Source organism: Acanthopagrus latus, chromosome 9 (assembly GCF_904848185.1).
Source record: "Acanthopagrus latus isolate v.2019 chromosome 9, fAcaLat1.1, whole genome shotgun sequence".
Taxonomy (NCBI): Eukaryota; Metazoa; Chordata; class Actinopteri; order Spariformes; family Sparidae; genus Acanthopagrus; species Acanthopagrus latus.
In genome coordinates this window covers 2,471,910-2,497,874 of record NC_051047.1, presented here as the reverse complement: position 1 = coordinate 2,497,874, position 25,965 = coordinate 2,471,910, and the positions used below count along the sequence as shown (strand labels likewise).

Sequence of the window (25,965 nt, the reverse complement as noted above, 5' to 3'; positions counted from 1 at the left end):
CCTAACCAACTGTGTTTTGTGCCTAAACCTAACCAGAGCACAGGCACAGTGTCACAACATAACATTTAAAATTAAAAACTAAAGAAACGAAAAGTTGCATTGTATCCGTACATAGCTGACATTTAATACACAATGAGTTGGTATTTTTGCTGTGGTTACCTGAAGCCTAGTATTTACTTCCAAGGCATCAAAAAATACCTTAATCATCACTAATAAAGTCACGTTCATGGGAAGTGTCCAGGACACATTTTCAAGGTTATTCCAGTACCCATCAGCTGACCACACACATTTGGGGTATGCTGATGGTTGGACGGTCAGCACTGCAGGGACAGCTGGATATTCTGATGTAAAAGCTCTTTGTATGCAGTTGAAGCAAACTGTCCAAGTTTTCCTGAGTTCCTCATTCTATGTATTCAAATAAATATCATAACCCATTGTCACAACCATTTCTGCCCTTAGTGTTGAGTGTGAGAAGGAATAGAAAGCACCAAAAAGCAGAGATGCATGTCTAAATGTGAGACATTCTGGAAAAACGACTTGACTCCTATGAGTCGGCATCTGCAAAAAATCAAATGATGAAAACACCACTTTTGCATTATTGTAATTATACTGTTTCTGTCATGTGATGCTATTTTGCTGTCTCCTTTCAGGGGTTTATTTCCATCACTTACTTCCAACATGGTGTTAATCCAAATAACAATAACTGCACTTGCAATGAGGTTTATGCTTTTACACACAGGCTTAATGTTGTTAGATCTCATGTCACTCTGCCTCAGATAACAAAACTTTCCTTAATATGGCTCAGATACAGTTTCAGGATCCAATACTCAAAAAGCAGAAATAAACTAAAATGATGCCCTCAAAGTGACCAGCTCTATTAGAAAGATGTCTGTTAATAAGAAGTGAGATGGAGCTGTGCATACAGTATCACCTTCAGGCAGTGAGCAGTAAAATTGGATAATTTTCAAACCAATGGTGTGGTCTGACCACAATTAGCAAAGCAAAATGTAGTTTAAGTTGGACAAATTCCCTTTGTGTCATTGTCCTTGCAGTCACTTCAGCCAAGCAGCATCTTCCATTCTTTGCTCTTGGAATGATTTTCTTGTGCAGTAATATACACAAGGCTAATCAATAACAACAACAATCAATAACAATTTAATGTCAGTCCCACTGTCTCTCTCTCAGACAGGCTGGACACTGGAGATGAAGCCATGATCCCACAAACTTAAACACATCAGTCTGATCACACCTGAAAATGAACCGAGTGATGCTCATTTCGACAATAAGGAAACAAGATTCTTCACACACTATCATGTTTGGCATTTTAATAACCATCATGCTGTAATCAAATTGACTGAAGACGCACAGTGCCTGAGGCACGTGGACAATTTGGTTGAGGGAGAATCATGCGTAAAAGCCTCTCTCATCAATTTGACACAGTGCCATAATTGCATAATCTTATGACTCTGGTAGGCTATATTAAGAAAGGTGGTAATAATGCAAATGGCTTGAAGCCACAAATGCAATGCACGAAAACACCTACACACACAGACAAACACTCACATACACAAACATGAAAAAATGTGAATTCACATGCACAGCCAATTAGTTTGACAGAGGAGAGCTGTGGAGGGAAGAGTCACTGCCCCATCTCCCCAGAGCTGACAGATCAGGATAAGAGCGGAATGAGAAGGAATAAAATAAATACCTGCCAAGGTCAAGACTCTTACTGACCATGAATACAAAAATACATCTCCATATCTGGTTTGAATAAAGGCATCCCATCCTCTTAGAAAAACAGCCAAATAGGTTGACTGTGAAAGCTGCTTATTACGACCAATATTTACCTTTCCTGTTTGGCTGCAACCTCTAGTGGCTGTGGCAATCATTACAGAAAAAAAAGAGGGAAGTCTGGCAAAGTAGAATAAAGTCAAACAGTCTATATATGGAGGAGGAAACAAACACAGGAATATCACCCAGGGGCCTGCTGTGCACTGACTTACTGACATATTAAATCGATGTCACGTAACATAACTGAAGTTATGTATATAATGTAGGTACATTCGGAACCGAGTCTACATAAGTACCATATCGATTTTAACACAAACCATAGTGTTTTCCTAAACTTAAGAAATCGTTTTTCTTGCCTAAACATAACCAAACTGCGAGGATACAATGTATGCCTGTCACTCATATCCGGTCATATTGTTGTTCTGGCAATTAACTTTCACAGTCGTTCAGAATTAGGATAAGAACCTAACTGATGATGGTTTCTGTGGCCAATACCCATATTATGAAGAAAACTTCAAATGGCATTATATTGGCCACTGTATGTACACGTTATGCAATGATCCCCTTAAATGTAGTTGGCAAACACTTTTGAGAAAGATATGTAACAGAAGCAGTTTAATGGTAAACTTTATTGTCTATGATAACATCACTGCACTAAAACAATACACCTCACTGTGAATCTAATAATCATAAATCACACCAAGAATCTTTTTCTGCATTATAGGCTCCCTCTATAAAAAAAAATAAAAGGTTTTCATATCAGCACATATCAGAAAACATATGAGCCAACACCAACTTATCAAGCTGATGAGAGAGCCAACATATCTGTTGGGCTCTAACAGATTGCAATGTTGCAAACAAACACATTTGAATCAATCCCATTCTTATAAACATATAATGGTGAATATTACAAACACCGTTTTCCATCCAAATGCACTGTATGTCTTCTGTAAGGTGGGCTGCCTGTCAGACTCCAGTACACTCAAAGCTGAGGGATTAATACCAATACCAATACCATTCAGCAAAATTCTTTTAGAATTGAGCATTATGTGAATATTTGGTACTATGTAAGCTACTAAACCATAGAGTCACTTAGTCAAGAGATGAGGAAAACAAAAGAGGCTCAAAATTACAACAGAAATGACTTGACTTTGTCTTTAGGACCTTGTAAATCAGAGAAAAGACAATTTTGTCCAGTAACAGGTGCATCTGATGTTTTTCTCACAGCAGACTCTCTGACCAGCTGCCACTCCCAGAGCCCTGCAATGGAGAACAGCATTGCTTTTGTTTATTGGGCCACCAGCCTTCTGATGCTGAAGAGAGACAGGCCTTCTCCAAAGTCAATATTTGCTGCAATTACACAAAAGCAGGAAGCGATGGAGAGTAGTGGCCAGGCTAATGATTCAATTTAATGGTCATCTACCAGTACAAAAACAAACAAATGGGCATGAACACATGCTTAACAAAATATGAGTGGAACCATTTAGACTTAAAAACATGGATGCACACTCGGATTTAATGGTGTTTTGGGGCCTCTGGGACACCTCCATGGAAGCGATCTATGAAAAGGCTGTTCAATGTCTCGACCATCTTCAGAGAGCAGGTTGGAGGTAGAGAGTGACAGTCCCCAGACATTCGCTGCCAAGTCCTGTTTGGGTCACTTGGCTCTGACATCGTGTCTGTTTGACTGACTGTCTGGCTGACTGACTGAAAAGATTCCAAGTGCCCTGCGCCACCTTAACTCTCCTCCCAGCCATATGCCACAATCTATTTTTTCCCTGAGTGAGGCCTTTTCAATTCAAATGAAAAGGGAATCTGCCTCTAGTGCCCTGCACTGCCGATTCCCCTCAAAAGATTGCCTGCAAGGCCAAAAGTTCAGAACGTACAGTATATTTGATAAAGTTACGTCCAAGCACGACCAGATTGCATGAGAGCACCGTTGTCTCATCTTCAGGCTCAGGTTGGTGAAGCAGAATGAAGAGACTTTTTTTTCTCAGTTTGCAGATCTCATCATGACTGTGTGCTTTCTTCTTGTCCTTGTTCATGCATATATTTGCATCTTTGACAGAATGTTATCAAACAGCTATAGGGGGACTGCGTATCCATACGTGTACTGTGCTGTATGATTGCCTGCAGGACTGTTGTTTTGCAGCAAAAGACAGAGGGATGTCCTAAGGGACCTCAGACTCCATCTGCTGACTTCAGAGTACAGTGGACCCTTGAGCATCTCACTTCTGTACAGTATGCTGCAGGCTGTGACATAAAGTTTGGCATGCTGCAGTGAAATTACTACATAAAAGCCAACATACCATAATCAAACAAGCGCTGACATTGTTTTGTAAGATGCTTTTCCCCTGTTTCTGAAGACATAGGTGGTCTCTGTAGGATGACTGGTAGGTATCTATCAGCGTTTGGTATCAGGTTCAAAGCAGGACACATAAATCAATTAATTTATATAAAGCCGCTACTAAACATAGATTGAGGGATTTTTCATTGATGTTCGAAGGCAGAGCTCACTTTTTACCATTAGGTTCACTAGTTTGCACAGCTGGAGGTAGAAATACAACTCTGGTTGTAAGAATGTGTACAGGTGTGATGCAGATTTCATATCTGGCAATTTGGAACATTTACAAATGAGACTAAGGTCTCATGTAAAGATGTTTACTAATTTAATACATTTGAAAAAAATCTTTTTGGGGGGAATTTTTGTCTATTTTATTTTTTTCATTTTCAACATTCATTTTAAAGTGATATATGAGGTAACAATATTAATGTCTGCCTGGAGCAATATATTACTTACACTGCTTCTTATTAACATTCAACAAAATACCCCCAAAACCTGTATGTATGTATATCAATTAAATAGCCTAGATCTTTTTAAATAAACAGATATCCTCTGACTCAGTGATGAGCGGGCAGACAGTGGATCAAAGTTCGATATATTATGAGATCGGAATAAATACTTTAAATTACAGGCTTTGTCATATGAAACAGAACAGACCTCTACCTTTCTGTAATGTAGCCAATAATGACATGACAAGACAACAATCTCTTTTTCTATACATTTATATTTTGATCCAGAGGACAAGGAACGCATGGACATATGTGATTCAACAATGTTAATTAAAGTGCGCTCAGAGGATTAGACTTCATCGTAAGGGCTACGAGATGCAGCTCATTTTAGTCACACAGAGACTTAACAAAGAGCTCATGGGCTCGACTATATTAAACACACGCACGGCCAGGGGTGAAAATCCCATTTCATAGTTGGGGGGGACAATAAACAGTAACATTTTAGAGTCTAATTCCAGGGGGGGACAAGGAATAAAAGTTGTAGCCTGTCTTTCATACAGCATCTTTTACTGCAGTTTGATGCTTTAGTCTCTCTATCTCTCCAACAGGCAGGCAGATGACCTTCCTTAGCACTGGCTGAGTCCACCTACACATGTCTAGATTTAAAACAAAATGATTGAAATTAACATGTACACATGCAATGAATGAACTAATTATCAGGTAAACATCTAAGTTTGTTTATCAGATGAAACATATCAGATTATGTTATTCTCTCTCTCTCTCTCTCTCTCTCTCTCTCTCTCTATCTCTTTTTACTGTCAAATGTGTACAACTCTAGAATATCATGTGTAATAATGGGATCTGACACTTGTGACAATACTGCTAAAAAATCTATTGAAAATTCATTAAGTTGTGATAATTTAATTGGAGATAGAAACTGCAACATTTGACTCAGGAATGGAAAAAAAGTAGATACAGTATCTACTAGTTAACTGAACATATTTCAAGACAATTAACTCTGGATAACTGGATAAAACCTTCCTGGAAATAAATCTAAAATGTCAGTAATATCTGATTCCGACATTTATGCACTGCACTGATAATAGACGAGTGGAACCACGTGAAGCTACTTCACTGCTGGACTTTAGCTATATTTTGTGCATCATATCAAATCTGGGAATGCAACATCAAGATTGAAGTACTTAAAAAATCACAAATCAGCAATAACAATGTAACATTAGCCAGCTGGCAGGTAAGCTACTACGACATCAGCAAACTAGTAGCAATTTTCTTAGGCGTGTTACACAGAAAAATGTTGAAATGGCAGAGAGCACTCATAACCTCCAGTGTGAGGCATGGGAACACCCTAACACTAGGTGTGACTGGGAAGGTGAGATAGGTAAGAATGCCACTACATGGAAAATATGCAGGAACCTCACACTAAAATCCATTAATATGCAGGTTGCCTCCACTCTTCAGTACAGACTAGAGTTCTCAACGGGTCAGGCTGGCCCGACAAACCCGACCGGACCCGCAGGTTCAGGTTCAGGTCGGGTCGGGTTGTAATTTTCAGGCCCGTTGAGAACTCTAGTAAAGACTTTCCACAGGATTTTGGCTGCAAAGATTTGCTTCCATTGAACCAAAAGAGCATTGATGAAGTCGGCCACTGATGTTGGATGATAAAGCCTGTGTTGCAGCTCACTCCAAACCTTTACTGTACAGCAAAATGAAAAAAACTTGATCTATATATACCTTTTGTATAGCACAAACACTGTAATTACTTATATCTGTTTAATTACAACCAGTGCTGGAGGCAGGGACGCATGTGTGCATACACTTTACACACACACACAGCACTAACAGGGTCTCTATGTAATGGCTGCATAATCTGCATTACCAGTGGGTACTACGTGATGCTGACCTGTTCCTTTTCTCATCTCCTGATTTTCTCAGTCAGTGCTTAGCGCACATACAGAAGAAGTTGCACAATATTGCGTATGGAATGGTAATATGTATAATGTATACACCTTTCTTCTTTCATTTTACTTAATTTGAAATTATTTGCTTCTCTTATCCAATTTCTATCTGTGCAGTCTGTCTCATTATTGAACATGCCAACCCTCTTCTCTGACAGTATCCATCCACTCAACGAACTTATTCCAACATAACAATATAAATTTGTGCTTGTAGAAATACCGCTGGATAACAAATATTTAGCGGCCTTTTTTGAGGTACTTTTTTTCTGTATGAAAAGCGCCATATAAATAAAGATTGATTGATTGATTGACTGATTTCAGAATAAAGGTCTGAGTCGCCACAGCTAATATAATACTTATTTGTTTATTCATTTAGCTTTATTTGTGATTAAGATAGAGAAAACGTAGAACTAGTACACACTTTTGAAATGATGCTGAAATTTGTCTAAATGAGGCAATATGAAAAAGAAGAGGTTTTAGGAAATTTGCAACGTAACATTTTGAAGGCAACCTAATAGCTGCTCTATCGGTCCTATTAAGCCAGAGGCCGGATTCATCTGCTTCCAACTGGAACATTTTACTGCAGGGCAATCTAATGTACCCCCTGTCGCTTTGGCTTCATCACTTTCATTTACTGCTATTACAGTCCCAGGTTCAGTCTTTCTCTTCGTGCGCACTCATGTCTTTCGCTCCCCTTCTTACGCACATGGTGACATCTTCATTGACCACCTGGTTTGATGTCTATTTCTAGCTCTGTCTGCCTCTCTGCAGTCTGTACTTTCTGCTCTCTCTCTTCCTGCTTCACGCAGCTGATCTGTAGCTCACCTGGCCATGGTGCATTCTTCACTGCACTACCACCTCCACCTCTTTTACGCCCATTATGCTTTTGACAATGCTGATATATAAAGCATGGCAGGTTGAACACAGGTCTAAAATAAGCAACTGCTCAAAAAAACTCATGATCCAGTGTAGAGGAAAGATGACTCAACTTGACATTTTGGCACCTGTTTCCCTTGGCTCAGTTCAAGAGCCCCCATAGAAAGGCCTGGATATGGAGCCCTATTATACAACCTTTTGATAGGCAGCAGGGCTGATATGTAGGATCATAAAATCTCTTCCTTTTTTCTCTCACAGAAAAATAGAGAAGAAAGAAGTTCTAATGAATTCTGAGCTGATGTTGGCCTCTGCATCGGCAGAAATCCAGCTGTCTGCAACATTTATCCTGCATTGTTCAAAAGCCTACTCAATAACGAGTGCTGTTAAGCTAAGGTAAAAGCTACAGATAGTAGTCACAGATGGAGAGGAGAGGACAGGACAGGACAAGAGCACTAAGGAAGGTCATCTGCCTGCCTGTTGGAGAGATAGACAGATAGAGATAAAAGATGCTGTATGAAAGACAAATGACTGCAGATCTTATTGTTTATTTAAAATATTCATTGAAATATTTAAATATCTTTTCAAACATTTTTATGTGTATAAAATGGAGGGGGGTACAAAAGCATCCCACTGGGCAATCCTGCATTGTATGAATAGGGAAAACGTTAAACCTTGCAGTCCTCATAGTACAGTATATTTCTGCATTCAAACTCGGACTAGAGGAATTATAAACCATCCATCGTAAATCCAACAATGTAACTAAGATACTGCTATAACAAATCAGTGGAATGCCTGCTGAAGGATTTTTACTCCACTGTCTTTGACTGGAGCAACTTTGACAGGAGGTGGTTTAAGCACAACAGTAGTCTGGAGCAAGTATAGCTGGCTTTGAGTTTCTAATCTTGAGCGGAAAAGGCTTGCTCTAGTAACCATATCAGCACACCTGGATATATTACAAATCTTTTGCAGATATATGCACAAAAGAAAAAAAAAAAGACAGAGAGAAAGAAAGTAAAACAGCCAAAGAAAAACTACATGTTGTGCTTTCAGATACCACTATGTCATGGTCTTACCTGCAGCCTCAGTAAACTGAGTCACTTACAAGTGGGTGGTGAAAGCATTTATATTGATTGTTTTAAATGGACAGCCATTGTAAATAATATATGACTGTTTGGGTAGCTATCGATCGTTTCTCACCCACTGCCTTCAGATATGCAACCTCCTGAAGCCAGAACGACTGTGTGTGTGTGTGTGTGTGTGTGTGTGTGTGTGTGTGTGTGTGTGTGTGTGTGTGTGTGTGTGTGTGTGTGTGTGTGTGTGTGTGTGTGAGAGAGAGAGAGAGACAGGGAGACAGTGAGAGTTAGAGAAGAAGCATGCATATTTCAGTGTGTGCATGTGTTTCAAAGCAAAAGAGAACAATCAGAAATGGGTTTTAAAGTTAGAAATACAGCTTCACTGAAACATGGACCTCTGCATCGATGTAAAGGTACTGTCAACCAGTCGATACCCTGAATTTAAAGTTATGAATCGGTTGAGTGAAGCTGCTATGTTTCTATTCCCCCACAGCATCTACAAGCTCCCATTAAAGTTCAAAGGTCAGCGCGAGATTCGGTGGCACAGGAACATTAACGTAGCGTTGCCATGTAAATTTTACTGCTGCTGCATAGTGCACACAGTTAAATCAATCCAACTTTTGAGTTTGTCATCAGTAGTAAACATTTGTCTGATTGTTAATCATAAGTGTGATATCATACACTGATTATTATTAGGAAGCAGAAGATACAGACAGTCAGGGACATCCAGTTCAGAGAGGTCCAAGGCAGGCGGATCCAGCTCAGAGAAGACCTGCTCATGGAGAAACAACAGGATAATTGTTTCTCAGATCCAGGAAGAGACGACAGGTGTGTCTTGTATAAACTGAGTTATAAGCAGATTAATAGTAAGACAAACACAAAGGATTCTCTGGTCTTAGCAAATATATGTTTGAAGTAAAGCAATGACACTTTTATAGAATTGGCTTATTCTTATTTATGATTGAAAATGAATTTCTAAATGAAACAAAGAATTGTATCAGGTTCTATCAGATCGTACCCAACGTGGATTCAATCTAATTTCACCAAAACTGAATCTAATCCTTCCATAATAAAAAGAACCGTCGCTGAATGATATTTTAGCCTATGAATCTAGATACATATCGAATCATCTTAAAAGGGAGAGATGTACCTCTATCTGTAGGCCTTAGGATTCCAGCTCCAGGAGCCTTTCAGTGTCTGAAGAGCGGAAATCATCCATTTGCTAAACACCTAATTCAGTAAGCAAGCAGAGTCCTCTCGTCGATTATCAGCTTTATGATCTGACTGCAGGCACAGCAGAAGTGCAAAAAGGATACTGTTAAATTCAGAAATAATAAAGCAAGCTCACTTTGTCAAGAGCTCTCTTGATTATAAATGTGCTGGAGAGCGTGTCTAATTAATCGTTTTATCAATTCCCTGCCCCATTCACAGTCCACATTACTAATAGTTCAGGCCTCATATAACTCTGTGAGACATATTATACAGGCTGTGAAATGTGGCGTGCAGGTCTCAGGTGGATTCCTGCAGGTGGGAAAGTGTTTCAGAGAGGGGACTGCAGAGTAAATGAAAGCTAGTAGTAGAAAAAAGTGGAGCCATATCAGAGGCCACTGACTGCAGAGAGGAGCTATAATATATAATGTCTTATGTTATGGAACGCTATTTTGTCTTGTTTTATGTATATTGTAAAATAAATGGATACGTACAATGGATAAAATAAGTTAACAAATAAAGAGCTATTTAAAGCAACATCATGTAACTTTTTAACCATAACATAACAGCTTCAAATTCACTGTAATGGTACAGTGACTTGTAGTAGGTGAACGGTGTCTCTGTTTCTCCACTGTGAAAGGGTAGGGTAGGATCACAGCAATACATAAAATACACAAAATACAGGTTTTCAACACATAACACTGTTCTGATGTCATGAATTCTGATTGCAGTCAGTCACCTTCATTACGTCTGACAAACTGGGCCTGGGATTTGTATTTACCGCAGTGTTGCTGTACTCAGAAACTGTTGGCCGCACAAAAACGCACAAAATGCCAATTTTACAATAATGTTGCTTTAAGCATTAGCCCTTCCATAAGATTACTGTTTACAAAAATATAATGCCCTAAAGGCACCAATCACCACTACTACCGAGGAGTGTCCACTCAGACGTCTTCAAGTGAAACACTCGTGTAAAAGCATAACTACGACGAAAGAGGCACTTTTAAGATTAACCATAGTTTCGTTTTTCGGGCAAGCTCATTTTCAATGGCGTGCAGGGGCACTCTATCGCTATTTTCAAATCACTAAGAAGACTCGACACAATATGAAACTTTGCTCATAGTATCACCAGGGTCTCTACACATGAACATGAGCATTGAGAACATTGTTTCTGTACACAGAGTTTACTTTTCGAACAACTCAGCTTAGCAGTCGCATCTCTGGTGCGCTGCCGTCAGGGCAGACAAAAAGTGTCGATCCCTGAGTGCGACCAAACAGGCAGGAGGTCCACCATTACTCTCCTTCCTATTAGGTCGCACTTGGGCATCAACGCTTTTTGTCTGCCATGACAGCGGCGTGATTTTGATGTTAGTGTAAGACTGAAATCTTTAAAGTGACTCTTTCATTGCAATTATGCATTTACACAGAGGTTTGACTCATATGCATTCACAAATAGAGCCCAGGTTGCTTTTTGGCGAGAGTTTCACTTTAACTGACTGATTACTTCCTAATCAATGGATTGGTGTTCAAACAAAAGTTTCCCCTTTGCAAACAAATACGAAAATAACTTAAACGCAGCAATGCAACTAACTGCCTCAGTGTCAGCACAGACAGCAACTTATAATAATTGGAGCTAGTTACAATATTGACAACCGATTACATAATTCACATTACAGCAACATTATGGCTCCAACAATCCATTTAGAAAAAAAACAAAAAAACAACTAATGACTCTTTCAAGTCTCAGGATTTTGGAGGAACCCTGATCATCTGTCCCATTAACATCAAAATTAAGATTAACATGACAAGTCATTCTCCTCTTTTAAAATCTCTCCTTCAAATATAGTATTATATTTTATCTTATTCTAATCTGTTGTGTGACTGTTGAGTCAGTTTGATTCTTATACTCTGGATGTTATTCTTAACCTTCTATTTTCTTTTTTTCTTTTACTGTAAAGCACTGTGTGGCACAATGCAAAGTCAATCAAATCATTATCACTCTGATTATCTTGGATAGATTTCTCTTTAAGCCCTGATCTGTCCATCTTTGTCTCATCCTCTCTGCCTTCACTCTTCTTCCCATTTGCAGTTTGATCATATCTGTCAATACCCTGTACACACCACACACACACACACACTTCATTACTTGGTGTAGCCTCCTCAAACCATTACCCACCCATCCCATTTCACTTCCTCTTTTCCTTTACCCTACCCTCCACACACACACACACACACACACACACACACACACACACACACACACACACACACACACCATTTTCTCGCAATCTTTCTGTCTCCCACTCCCTGTGACTCACTCAACCCTATTTTGCCCAGCAGTGACGAGAGGCGGATTGTGACCTGCAGGCTGAGCTACTGTACAAACACAACCATACTACATTAGGTGACATTATTACATTAACGTTGTAGTTATTCACTCTTTGATTCATTCCTTTAAACTTCACATGAATGCTGATACCATTTGACTATGCTCATATATTTCCCTATTTTTGACGAGCTCCATTTTGTGTTGTGATTGGACCACTGAAGAAATGTCAAAACTACATTCATCAGTGCTGTCAATGGAACTGGGTTTATGTAAGAGGTCACATGTTGCCACTTGGATTATTATCATTTGCCAGTTTCACGTTCACTGTGCACACCTCAGCTGTGTTCCACTCACCTGTTCAGTGAGATAATATTCATCTCTGCAAGCCAGACCCACATTCGAACCATGATCAGTGTGCTCATTTTAATCTGCCACTGCATTAACTTCAGCCATGAAAAATATTTTTTACATCATTAATTGACAAACATAATGTAAGCCAACATAAAAGCAACATCCTCCTTTTTTTCAAATGTTATGGCAGTGCTAACAGTTTGGCACTAAATACCATATTACACTACCATTATTGTGGCCCTGATTCATGGGCAGCCCACTAAAATAGCTCCATATGAGAGACAAATATTTGCTTCTTAAATGTTGTTCTTCCTTAAAATCTACTGACTGTCTGTTGCTTCCTCGAACCTACAAATGAATGACACTGTCATGAGGGATGCACCAATCAAACTTTTCCCTCCCAATGCTGACTCTGATAACTCCAAACTAATCCAATACCCTCTCAGTTCCCAATTCAAATCTCATCAACAGCTCACTGTGACTACATGAATGTAGCAGAGAGCACGAACACTTATTTTGTGATGATGTTGGCAAAGAAAATGTTTTCAATGTAATCAGTGCTATCATGCTGAACTAAGATGATGGCTGTGGTAAACATTATACTGTATATATTATTGCCATTTAGTTCAAAACATTACTGTATCTAATTGCAGCCTCACTGAGCTGTTAGCATGACTGTAGACACTTTTTTATCTTTTTCTCAGGTGTTAAATATGATGGGTGTAGCTTCCTAATACCATAAAGTGACAGAGCCAAGCCCAGCCATTATTAGGTCTATCATTACATCTGTTCCTGCCTGACAAGAAGCCAGGAGGGGGTTAAGCACAAAGCGCCACGGGGGAAGCACACACCTGAGACACAACAATGCTTCACCGCTAATCTGTGCTGTCAAACACACACAGGCACAGATGCACACAGACACACAAACACAGGAACAGGGAGCCGGCAGCCATGTGCACTCATTTTCTCACTTACACATATGCACGTGGACAAAAATGCATAAAATAATCTGAATATCAAGAAGAGAGGCTGGAAGGTGAGTAATGAAAGACCAAAGGTGGGGAACAGCAGTGGGGAGGAAGGCGGAGATTCAGAAATGTGAGATATTTTCAGATATTTTAGCTGATAGAGAGACAGAATGCAATATACCATATGTCTTCTTGGCAAATGTGCTTTGTGGCAAATTGAGTATTATGTGTGATAAGACTGACAAGATGGAGGTGTAAGATCTTTCAAAGTTATTAAAATATGGTGCAGTACTCTAATCTCTATACTCAAATATTAATATTTGCCTTTAGTTTATGTTAGTGAAGTAAGCCCTTTATCAGTCCACATATCACTTCTGTTGATTCACGGACAAATCATTTGCTACAACTCGACGATGCAAATTGATCCGCAAAATTGGCAACGTATGGACTGAGTTCATAAAGACTTTGGTGTTCCATCAGATTCAAGTTTCATTCTTCATCTTAAAATACAGACAATAGACTATTGTGTGGTCATCATTTTGTTATCCCCTCTTCATGCAGTTAAATCTCCTTTTGGATTAAAAATGAAGCTTGAGAGAAGGAGAGCATGATCACAGGCTGGTGACAGCTTATGCACAGTGCTGGTCCAGACGTATCCACATGATAAGCAAGGCTCAGGCCCTAACCTGATTAGGACCAAGCCAAGACCCACTCAATTAATAGGACCAATTAACTGGTGTAGTCCCTGTCTTTTCCAGGGAGCGGCAAATTAACATTGATTGAACTATGCATAAGGTTTACAATGAATCATCAGAGGACTTCTTTACTTGTATTGCTGTAGCTCGACAATTTCCCGCAGACTGTAATTTTCACATAAAATCAAAGTAATGATTTTAATGAGTTCTCTGCATGAATCCACTGATTGCAGAATGAATAGAAATAAACAGAAATTTACGAGGTGTGTGTGTGTGTGTGTGTGTGTGTGTGTGTGTGTGTGTGTGTGTGTGTGTGTGTGTGTGTGTGTGTGTGTGTGTGAGAGTGTGTGTGTGTGTTTGGGGGGGGGGGGGGGGTGAGTGTGTTTGTGTGTCTGTTATTTTTGTCATGCTGCTCTGAGAGGTGTTGCTTATAACATACGTCATGAGAGGGGTCTATAAATAATAACCTTTCTCCAAGTGTATGATTCAGAGGCTCTGATTTAGAACTGCAGTGATGTAGCACTTCAAATCAAAATTGTGGTATGTGTGTGGAAATCTGTGTGTGTGTTTGCCCTTGTAAACAATCACATGGACTTCTCTTACATTACCACTGTCTCTCTGGTCAAATCAGGACAAATCTAAGATTTAAATTCCCTACGTTTTATGTCTTGTTTACTATTCATGCATATGTACAGTGAGTGTCCGTGAAATCATCTGAGAGACAAATGCACAGATGTTGCACACATGATAGAAATACCTGCTGTAATTCACAACCTGTGAAATGTGTCATGAATCTTTCAGGATGTTGAACAGATTAAATAAGCCTCTAATAAATGTGTGCAAGTTCTCAGAAGACGGACTGCACTTATCCTATTCGCTCCATCAGTATCTACAGCATTATCAATTATTTAAATCTCCATTCATATCTTCATTTAATTCATTACCCAGTGAGAGTTTAAAATGTAAGAGCACTTAAGAGTGTAATGAAATGTAAGAACATAAGAAAATAATGAAAAATGGCCATTTTTCCAAACACTAAGGTGATGTCAAATAGCCTAATATGTCAAAAATCATTCAATTTACAATTATATTAAATCAAACTAGAATGGCACTCAGCGTGCATACCTCTACTAAGTCAAAACAGTCCCCTTTAATTAAACTGAGCCTGTTCCAATATCAAGCTCGATAGCCCCGTATCACTCTGAGTTTTAACAATCCACAACTTCTTAACAACAGTTTAAGCTCACCAGATCTGGGATTCCTGACAACTGTGCTCACTCATAGACACCAGCCATCTTTATTCATGTCTTGCTTTTGTTTTTATCAAGATCCATGCATTAAATGCATAAAAACATCACAATGTTAAAGAGTGTGTGAAGATCTGCACCAAAGGTTAACGGAGTCTGTCTGGGGCTGAGACACATCCTCCATGCAAGTTCATGGAAATCTGTTCAGTAGTTTTTGTGTAATCTTTTTTTTTTTTTTTTAATTTTTTATTTAGAAAGAGCATTTACAAACGACAATGCCACAGTCAGTTACAAACAGCCTCAAGCACATGTATGTATACAATGACATTATCATATAAATAGTCACAGATTACCTGCATATATTTCTATGTAGCTCTTTCAGATGTTTTTGACATTTTGTGTAACATTGTTGAGAACTATTAACAAAAAGGAACAAGGGAGGCTTTCACATTGGAGAGGCATAGAAAACAAAATGCCAGTGTGGCAATAAAACAAAATAAGTAGGTTCAGGTTAAAAAAAAATAAAGAAAGTTTCTTCAGTAATTTAGGAGAAGTCCATTCTTATAGGTTTGATATACTCAGTCCATTTGCTCCAGATCATGTAAAATCTATCTTTCTGGACTTTAAGGGAATATGACAGCCGCTCCATTACATAAATTTCATAAATCATGTCTATCCATTCATCTATAGTGGGTAGATGGGGTTTCAGCCAGTTTCTTGTAATAAGTTTTTTGCTTCCAGCTAGGAGAATTTGGACCAACTTTTTATCGTTATTTCTCCATCCGTCAAATTGAATGTCTCCCATATAAATTGCATCAATTGTAAAAGGGATATTGACTCCAAATACATTGTTAATATGTTTGTGGATTTCCTGCCAATAAGGAACAATGACTGGACAATTCCAGAAAACATGGAAATGATTGGCATTGTCCGTCCCACATTGTCTCCAGCAGCTGGAACCCCCTCCCCCATATCTTTTTTGTAAAGGTGTAATAAAAAACCTAATTACATTCTTCCAACAGAATTCACGCCAAATAGTCGAGCAGGATGAAGTCCACTGCATGAGACACATTCTTTTCCAAGCATCCTCTGTTATAGTCAAATTGCCCTCTCTTTCCCACTTTTCTTTTATATACCAGGTATTTCCTGATTTGTGATGAAGTATAGCTTTATATAGTTTAGAGATAATCTTAGTACAGGGAGATTCTGATGCCAACAAAAGAATTTTCAAAATTCCTGTTTCTATTTTACCTAAATTTGGTCTCAGATTCTGGTTAAAGTAATTTCTAACTTGAAGATATCTATAGAAATCCTTTTGTTCAAGATTGTATCTTTTCTTTAGGTACTCAAAACTATGGAATGTCCCCTCCTTCGTAAATGAGAAATAATTTGTTAAACCTTTGGCAGCCCATTTTTTAAATTTACCATCAGATCTGTTTGGAATGAATTCGGTGTCATAAGCACACCATCGCAGTAGTTTAATTGAATCATTTAAATTACAAGTTTTCGCAGTTTCCTGCCAAGTTCTCAATAGTATGTTTAACCAAGGGTTGCCCATGTTCAGCTGTTTATTTAACAGTTCATTATCTGCAATAGTAGTTTCAATAGGTATCCCTTCTAGTAGCTCAATTTCAACTTCCTTCCAACGTGCAGAATAAGCTGGGGTACATAAGCAAACCAGAGGCCTCAGCTGTGCTGCTAAGTAATACTCTCTTAAGGAGGGGAGACCCATACCCCCACTCTCTTTGCTTAGTTGTAAGGTCTTAAACTTAATCCTGGGTTTTTTCCCCTGCCATAAATACCTGGATATCATCACATCCCATTCTATGAATTGCTTGGTTGGTATTGATACTGGAAGATTCTGGAAAAGATAAAGCAATCTCGGCAATATATTCATTTTAATGGACTCCACCCTGGAGCCTAGACTCAAGAAGGGGATAACATTCCAACGAGAAATGTCAGATTTCAACTGGGAATTTAGGGGGTTATAATTCGAATCAAATAATTTTGTGATATCCTTTGTTAAGTTTACCCCTAAGTATCTAATTGATTCAGCATCCCATTTCATTTTGTATTTGCTTCTGATGTGATTAGGTGGGTTATAGTTGAAGGTGATTACCTGTGTTTTTTGTATATTAAGCTTATATCCTGAATACAACCCATATTGTTCTAGCAGGTTCATAAGCTTTGGAAGTGACTGTGTAGGTTGTGATAAATATATCAATACATCATCCGCAAATAAGGCCAATTTATTTTCTCCTGATGGCATATTTATCCCTTTAATGTCTGTATTTTGTCTGATCCATTGGGCCAAGGGCTCAATAAATAGAGAGAAGAGGAGAGGTGAGGCGCAACAGCCTTGTCTCGTTCCTCTTTCAAGGATGAATGGATTAGATAAGTGACCATTAATTTTTATTTTTGCAGAAGGTTTATCATATAGGGCTTCAAATACTTCAATAATAGATTTATGAAAGCCAAATTTTTCTAGAACTTTATACAAAAAAGACCACCTGACTGAATCAAAAGCCTTTTCGGCATCTAGACTAATAATGGCTGTTTCTATTCCTTGTTTGATAATCCGATCTATTATGTGCAAAGTTCTCCTAATATTATCCTGTGTTTGTCTTTGTTTTACAAAGCCAGTTTGGTCCAAGTGGATTAGTTCTGGTAATATATTTTCAATTCTTTTGGACAGGACAGTTGTAAATAATTTATAATCTATATTCAGTATACTGATCGGTCGGTAATTGCTGCACTCCAACTTGTCTTTTCCATCCTTTGGTAACACAGAAATAATAGCATGTTTCCATGAGGCCGGGATCTCTTTCTTCTTCAACACCCAATTAAAAGTTCTCAATAGTACTGGAGCCAGTGCTTCTTTCATAGTCCTGTACCATTCAGAGGTGAAACCATCTGCACCCGGCGACTTTCCTGTTTTCAATTTACTTATTACTGCATTTAATTCTTCTATTTTTATTTCAGACAATAGTTTATCATTTTGTTCATTTGTAATGGTAGGTAAATTAAGAGTGGCTAAAAAAGATTCAATCTGAAAGTCATTATTCATTCTTGGTTGGGAGTACAGCGATTTAAAATACATTTCAAAACTTTGCTGAATTCTCTCCGTTTTTGTTTCAATGTTCCCCGAATAAGGATTTCTTATTTTATATATTGAATTGTCTGCTTGTTGTTTGCGTAATCTGTAAGATAGGAGTTTAAGAGATTTTCCACCAGCTTCATAGTAACGTTGTTTTGTAAACAACAGCATTTTCTGTATTTCTAAAGTACTGATTTCATCTATTTCTTTTTGGATTTTATTCATTTTTAATCTAGTTTCCTTATTTAGAGTCTCTACATGGTCTCTTTGTAATTCCTTTAATTTCTCTTCCAAATTAATGAGCCTTTCTTTTCTGAGTTTCTTTTCGTACGACGAGATAGCTATTATCTTCCCTCTGAGGACTGCTTTGAGCGCATCCCAGAGCACAGATGGCGTCACCTCCCCATTGTCATTCAGCTCCAGATATATTTTAATTTCTTTCCTAATTTTTTCCTTAATTTGTGAGTTGTTTAGAAGATTCGAATTCAGGCGCCAAGGTAAAGATCTTGGTTCATTGTCTAAATGTATTGACATGTATATGGGGCTATGGTCAGATAAAGTAATCGGACCAATATTACATTGTCTTATTCTGTGAAAGTCTTTGCCAAAAGTGAAAAAATAATCTAATCTGGAATAAACTGCATGAGGTGAGGAGAAGTGGGTAAAATCTCGGCCAGACGGATACAATTCCCTCCAAACATCGACAATTCCCACTTCCCTCATCAAAGCATTCACTTTCTTACTGATAGCTTTTAAGTCTGACTTTTTATTGGAGGAGTCTAATCTAGGATTCAAACGAATATTAAAGTCTCCTCCACAGATTAAAGTGCCCTGGCTTTTTGTAGTCATCATTTCAAATATTTTCTTGTAAAATAGCCAGTCACTTCCAGGGGGGATATAGACATTCAGAAGGGTTATTAAGGCTCCGTTAATTTTCCCAGTAACCAAAACAAATCTTCCTTCCTTGTCCCTAATTTCTGACACGTGCTCATATTTAACTTGACCAGATATCAATACAGCGACTCCTCTGCGGCGTCCTGATTTGTGAGAAGATGAATATATGTATTTGAAGCCCATTTTGTTTAGCTTATCATGCTCTATATCACTCAAATGTGTTTCCTGTAGAAAAGCGATTTGAATTTTTTCTTTTTTTAATTTGGACAAAATTTTCCCTCTTTTGATTGGACTATGTATACCATTTACATTATAAGAAGCTAATTTTAGAGTTTTACCTTGCATACATGTGAACAGAAATCAATCTCCATATACTTCCTAGGGAAGCCTCCCCTCCCTGAAAGAACTGACAGGGAATGAACATAGAAAAAGAATGTTAAACCAAAAATACAGAACAAATAATCATGAAATATAACAAAACTGTGTATGACTTCCACTTCAGAGGTCTTTGATGTGACCCTACTAGAGTCTCTAGGGAAAGTCCCTCCCTGAATCCAGAAGAGGGGGCCCTACTGAAGATAGCTGCACCAACAAGACCCCCCCTGCACCCTGTAGTCTTGCATTTAGTAACTTAACATCATTGATCGGAATGGCCAGGTAATAGTGACATTTCCCCGTTTAGATTTAGGTTTTTATATTTGTAAATACACCAGCCCAGTCTACCTGACTTTGAAGGGGAAAAAATAAAAAGAAATGAAAATGATGGGGGGGCTCATTTACCAGACAAACATGACCAGTCTTAACTTGAAGTTGTTGGAGGTGAGGCCCGCCTGAAAGATTGTAGTCTCTCCTTGAAGTTGGACTCTCGTCTGGGGTGGGATGCGCGTCTCCCCCTCCGCTGGCTGTTCCTCTCCCACGTCAGCTGTCGCAGTTTGTCCATCAGCGTCTCTGGAGGTCTGGCGATCTCTACCGGGTATCCTCTGTCTGACATGTCAGTTGCCGCTTCCTCGGCGCTCTCGTAGATCTGGGTTTCGTCGTTATATTTGACTTTAAGCCGCGCTGGATACAGGGTTTGGAACGGGATCTGGCGCTCCTTCAAGATCTTGCGTATTTCTGTATATGCCCTTCTTTTCTGAAGAGTACGCGGTGCATAATCGTTGTCCAGGTTTATTCGCCTCCCTTGCCAGGTAAAGCCCTTTTTCTGCCAAGCTAAGCGGAGAACATTTTCTTTTGTTTTGGAGCTGAGGAATCTCACCAGGATGGATCTCGGCGCTGCGTCCTCAGGTGGCTGTGGACCGAGCGCGCGGTGCGCTCTTTCCAGGTGCAAGGGCATGTCGTCGGGTATGTCGAGGTTTTCGCGGAGTAACTTTTCCACAAATGAAGTCATGGATTGGGACTGCTTTTCGGCTCCCTCGGTGACCCCATAGAGCCGTATGTTTTCACGTCTCGACCGGTTCTCCTGGTCGGTTATCTTGGCATCCAGTGAGTTGTGTAGCTTAAGCATTTCTGCTAAAATATCCTCTGTGTTTTGGACTCGTTCCTCGACTTTCATTATTCGCTCTTCCGCCTCGTCTAGTCTTACGTTGGTCTTTGAAATTTCCCCCTTAATGTCCTCCAACTGTTGCTTGTTGTCCTGGCGAAAGCCCCTCAGCTCCCGAAGGATCAAGTCCAGATCAACTTTCTCTTCGCCTGGCATTGCGTTAGCCTGTTTGCTAGCGGTGGTCTGCGTGTCGCCAAGTGGTCTTTCGTCGTCATTTATTTCTGGCTGCTGAGTCCCCCTCTTGCCTTTTAGCCTGGTATCCATCATTACCCCCGCTTAACAGAGTATATAGAGGTGATATTTCGCTTTTTTGGGGGGCTAATTCAATGACTTTGTAGAGGGTGCAGGCGGGAGCTCCCTAACTAAGCTGCCATCTTATCCGTGTCCCACCCGGAAGTCCCGTTTTTGTGTAATCTTGATGACAAAACAAACACACAGACACGGTTAAAAACATTCTTTGGCAAAGATTAAAAAAAAAGACAGCAGATCCTCACATTTGAAAGGCAGGAATTTGTAGTGTTATTTGTTCTTGATATTGAATATCATATTGAAAATATTTGGTCATTCATTTTTGGTCAATCAACCAATTGATGGGTTGAGTAGTCATCACAGTCCTAGTTCTACAATATTAATATTCAGCTCCCACAGAACACTGACTCCGTCTCCAATAGAAGTCCCTGGTCTAATGTTAACCTAGGTAAAAATGATTCCAACAGGGTGTACACATTCCATTCCATTATCAGTTTGGTACTCAATATGAGCAGGAGACAGAAAGTCTAAACAGGACAGGACATCTCTCCTTTCAGGTTTGTAAAGGAGTAGTTAATAAGATCCTGAGCGTTTATCAAAGCAGACTTACCATTTAATATATCAATAGGGTCTCCATCAGGCAATCAAGGATCTTGCTGGAGTTTGGGTGTGCACCCTCTCTACTTAGATATCCTGTTTGAGCCAGAGCAAGTGCAGAAAGTGTTGTTGGAGCCCAGTGGACATGAGTAACAGATGCACACTGTGCCCTGAGTGTACTGTAAGTGTGAGTCTCATTTGTTGGTAGAATGTTTAGAAATCTGCCTTTTGTGATTTTAACTTGGAATTTAAGGCCCTGAGACATTTCCAAGCAATGCCAACGGTCCACATCAGTCGACTGACAATGAAACAATGGAACAGCTACACAAAGCAGCTAATAGTCTTCAACATGAGAAAAAAAGTGCTTTCAGGTATGGCCTTGGCAGAGATGAATGCCTTTTTAAAGTAATCATAATTTCCATATGATTCACATTACAACAAAAAGCACGCACACACACACACACACACACACACACACACACAGTGTTCACTGAGACACAAAGCATCCATCACCTCCACATACAGACACATAACTGAACTATGCGCCACTCTAACTCAAGTGACTGATTTAATGAGGAACTAATGCCACCAGCCAATGTTTTTCCCAGTCTGAATGGATTTACATTCAGGCAACCAAAATTCCCCCTCCTCCCTCCAGAGAAGCTACACACACTCTCCCATCCCACCAGCCTGGGATGAATTCTTGACATCTATGTGAGTTAATTACAATGACTGCACATGTACGGCTGGAGATGTGTAATTATCAGACTCTCAGCAAATAGAAGCCTGTGTTTTAGCCACTCAGAGAAAAATAGCTGGGCTTAGACCCCTGCTTTACACGATGAGGGCTCATCTCCAGAACATGAAAAGGAATGGGATTTACGTTGTGCTGTCTGATTTGTGTGCACTGCACATGTATGCAAGCATGTCCTCTGAATAATTCAGGCTACATGGTATTAGTGTTTGAGACCTGAGGTATTTGTAGACTCTTTGTCATATGAAACAGAGCAGTAGAGAGATGAGTGTGAAGATAAAGCACAATATAGTACAGAGAACTAATTTACTCCTTTTTGTCATCACGGCATATCTCAATTCCAACCCGCCTGGCAGAATAAATGTTGGCAATGTAACATATCTGCAAGGTGTTTCTGCTTTTCCACAGGTATGTTGAACCTTTACATTTAGTTTTCTACTTTATGTTGTACCGTTTGGTCCGGTTAGGTTTAGGGACAAATGCAGTTTGGTTGGGGTTAGGAACAGATCTTATGGTGATTCACTGTTATACAAGCAACATGACTGGTCTCCCTTAACCTGCCAATATTAGCAGCAAATGCTTGTTTGAACTTTGTCTCTTACAACCAACTGGTTGAACTGGTTACCACAAAAATCACCGGACTCCCTCACTTAATTGTGTGATTGTAATAGTTGTTGAATGAGAAGAAACATACCAAACTTTGTGAAAGTTAACTATTAATTTTGTAAACAGTAACCAACATAGGCTACTTTTTTTTGACACCCATAGATAAAAATCCCCAGACTCCCTTAAAAATTGCTACATTTTCTGAGTTGTGGAGTTTTAGGAACTGTGTGACCAACTCATTCTTAACTACTTGGGCCTTCGTATTAATCTGGCAAATGTTATACATGAAGATATGCAATATGATAACAAGTGATCACTCAAGAAGCATGTTAACGTCAGGTGTGAACTGATGGGCACAAAGCTGTCCACTTCTGATTGGATTACACAGAAATGTTGATATCAAATGTGAACAGCCTCAAATACATCCAGTTTCTATTGTACCGAGATCTGCAGATTCCCCACCATTACCCCTTGATATGACAGTCAGATCATTAAACATGTCATGTGAACCTGTTACGTTGCATGTTTGGTAGAGATGTCAATGTCAATATGGCGCGTAGGCCTGGGACATGTGTAAATGTGAACAGATGTAAATGTGAACAGAAACATTTATAGCCCTCATTGTATCCTGGCGACTGGGCTGCTTATTTCTTACTGAGAGACAACATGAAAAAAAAAAAAAAAAACTCACTTTGCCTTTAAAAGTCAGAGTGCTTAAATGTTTTGTTGACAAAATCATGAGGCACAATTGCCACTGTGGTTTTGTCTGTGTAGTGAGGAGAGGAGAGGAGAGGAGAGGAGAGGAGAGGAGAGGAGAGGAGAGGAGAGGAGAGGAGAGGAGAGGTCTTGGAAAAACCTTGAGTGAGCTCAGGATCTGCATCTAGCATGTGCAACATGCTTGCTGCATGGGCAAATAATCTGTTCTATCATGCTGTCACATATAACTGGTTTAGAGACACAGGCTCACTTGCAGACTCACTCAAACTCCCGTCGCCTTGAATAATCAACACAGAAGGAAAGCTGAACAGCCCAAACACGATATAAGCATCTCTCACCCACCCACCTACCCGGCATGGGCCCGAACACACGCAGGCTGCTCATCGCATCTGCTAACAGGACACCCTTGCCAAAGAAAGAAGCCACCATCCTGCCTCCCTCTCTCCAGCAGCATTTCAGCTGTTCCTGCCTGAACACCCCGAGTGACATCATGATGGAGATCAGAGTAAAACAGGATTCATGTCGGCTCGTCGGGGAAGCCAAGTACAAGAGTGACACTCAAACAGTGAACCACAACCTTTCTGGTGAGACTATTTGACTACAGGAGACAAAACAGAGTGGAACGTGCGCAGTACATACTCAGTGATGCACAATGGAACTGAAGCAACTTCAATTCAGCACAGTACATCTGTTTCAGTTGCATCTATTACAAAACATATCAGCAGTCATTAGAATGCAAGACCAGCGTGTTGGCTGCTCCTTCTCACACAGGATGTCACTTTGTAGATGTTCTCATTCATTTAGCCAGAATGAAAAGGTGAATATCTTTTACACTTTTGAAGTTGTATCATTCCTTAATGTACACAGGCTCATAGGTCTAGTTTGTATGTAGTGTTCCATACAGTGACTTCCTTGTGTAATATGAGTGGGAGAACTATGTAGAGGAGCTGCTGTATGTAAACTGTATGCAGTGGGCAGGGGGGATCGGCAGAAAGCTTCGGTTTGTTACTCACGGGTGCCATCAAAGCGAGTGGCGATGGTGTCCAGGAAGGTGTTTTGAGGGGCCAGCAGCCCTCTCATCACCGGCATCCTGCTCCGGGTCGACTGGGTCCTCCTGCCTCGGCGGCCGGGGGCAGCAGCGCTTGACTCCTGCTGAGACCCGAAACTTGGCAGGAAGCGAGAGGTGCCCGGTGCGCATCCCAGCCCCTGGAGAAGCGCACCGATCCGAGATACGCGCGGTGACTCCACCTTGGCACCGTGGGGGTTGTGACCATAATCAACTCAGCAGAGAGCGACTATCAACCATGGGATGCACCTGTGCACCTTCCAGCGGGGGGAAAAACACATCAAGAGGACAGAGTGTGTTCGCAAAACCAAGCGCGCCCGATAAAGAGACGAGGATGGATAGACCGCAAGTTTCTGATGCTGATGGTGCGTGGAGTGAATGTTATCGCAGCAAGCTCCTCCTCAGCCTTCTCTCCCTCTCTCTCTCTCCACTGAGAGCAGATGCAGAGTCACATGATGCCTTTCGGGTCTTGCCATGCTGTGGCCCTGCTGTAGGAAGGAGGTGGGACCTGGAGACAAAGAAGAGGAGAGGAGGGCTGTTTGAGGAGCCGCTGGCCTTTCTCCTATTGTGTGAGAAATGAGCAGACCCCCTTTAACTGATCAGCTGCTGTTTACATGAAGCAAGATCAGCGATACTTTCAAAGGGTTCAAAGATTAAAAAAAAAAAAAAAAAAAAAAAAACTAATTCAAATCCCACCTACGGCATTTAAAAGGAATACCCTCAGTTCAAATTCTAACGCTGTCCAAGAGTATGGAATGAACCATATTAGCATATGCAGCTACGCCTATACCTGGCTGATTTTAAGATTTTCCTGACATTTTTTAAGAAAGCACGATGATGTCCTCGGCTGCCTGTCCCTCGCCTCCTCAGGACCTCATGGCCCCGTGCAGCTGGAGACGCCAGAGAGCCGGTCAGTCCTCAGCGCACAGGGAGACTCTGCCATCTTCTGGTTACAGGCGGAACTCACGTTGTTGCGTCCCTCACCAATTCAACCACGACTTCAGTCCCTTTGCGGTCCATCCAACATCGTTTTAATAATTCCAAAACATTTGGCTGTGAGTAGGTCTTAGCGAGTTAGGAGTCCTCTGGACTACTTATAAGGTCTCCCAGACGTAGGTGCTACTTGTAGGCCTAAAA

The 25,965-nt window shown here is 40.1% G+C and overlaps 1 protein-coding gene across 1 annotated transcript in view; it reads right to left on the bottom strand.

The window, feature by feature from the left end:
- Positions 1-25,965, bottom strand: part of kcnh3 (potassium voltage-gated channel, subfamily H (eag-related), member 3) — a 162,905-nt gene that overhangs the window by 129,595 nt on the left and 7,345 nt on the right. Inside the window, exon 3 of the mRNA XM_037109334.1 lies at positions 24,776-25,336. Coding sequence (XP_036965229.1) covers positions 24,776-24,851 — 76 coding nt within the window. The 5' untranslated portion in view covers positions 24,852-25,336. The remainder of the gene's footprint in view (positions 1-24,775; positions 25,337-25,965) is intronic.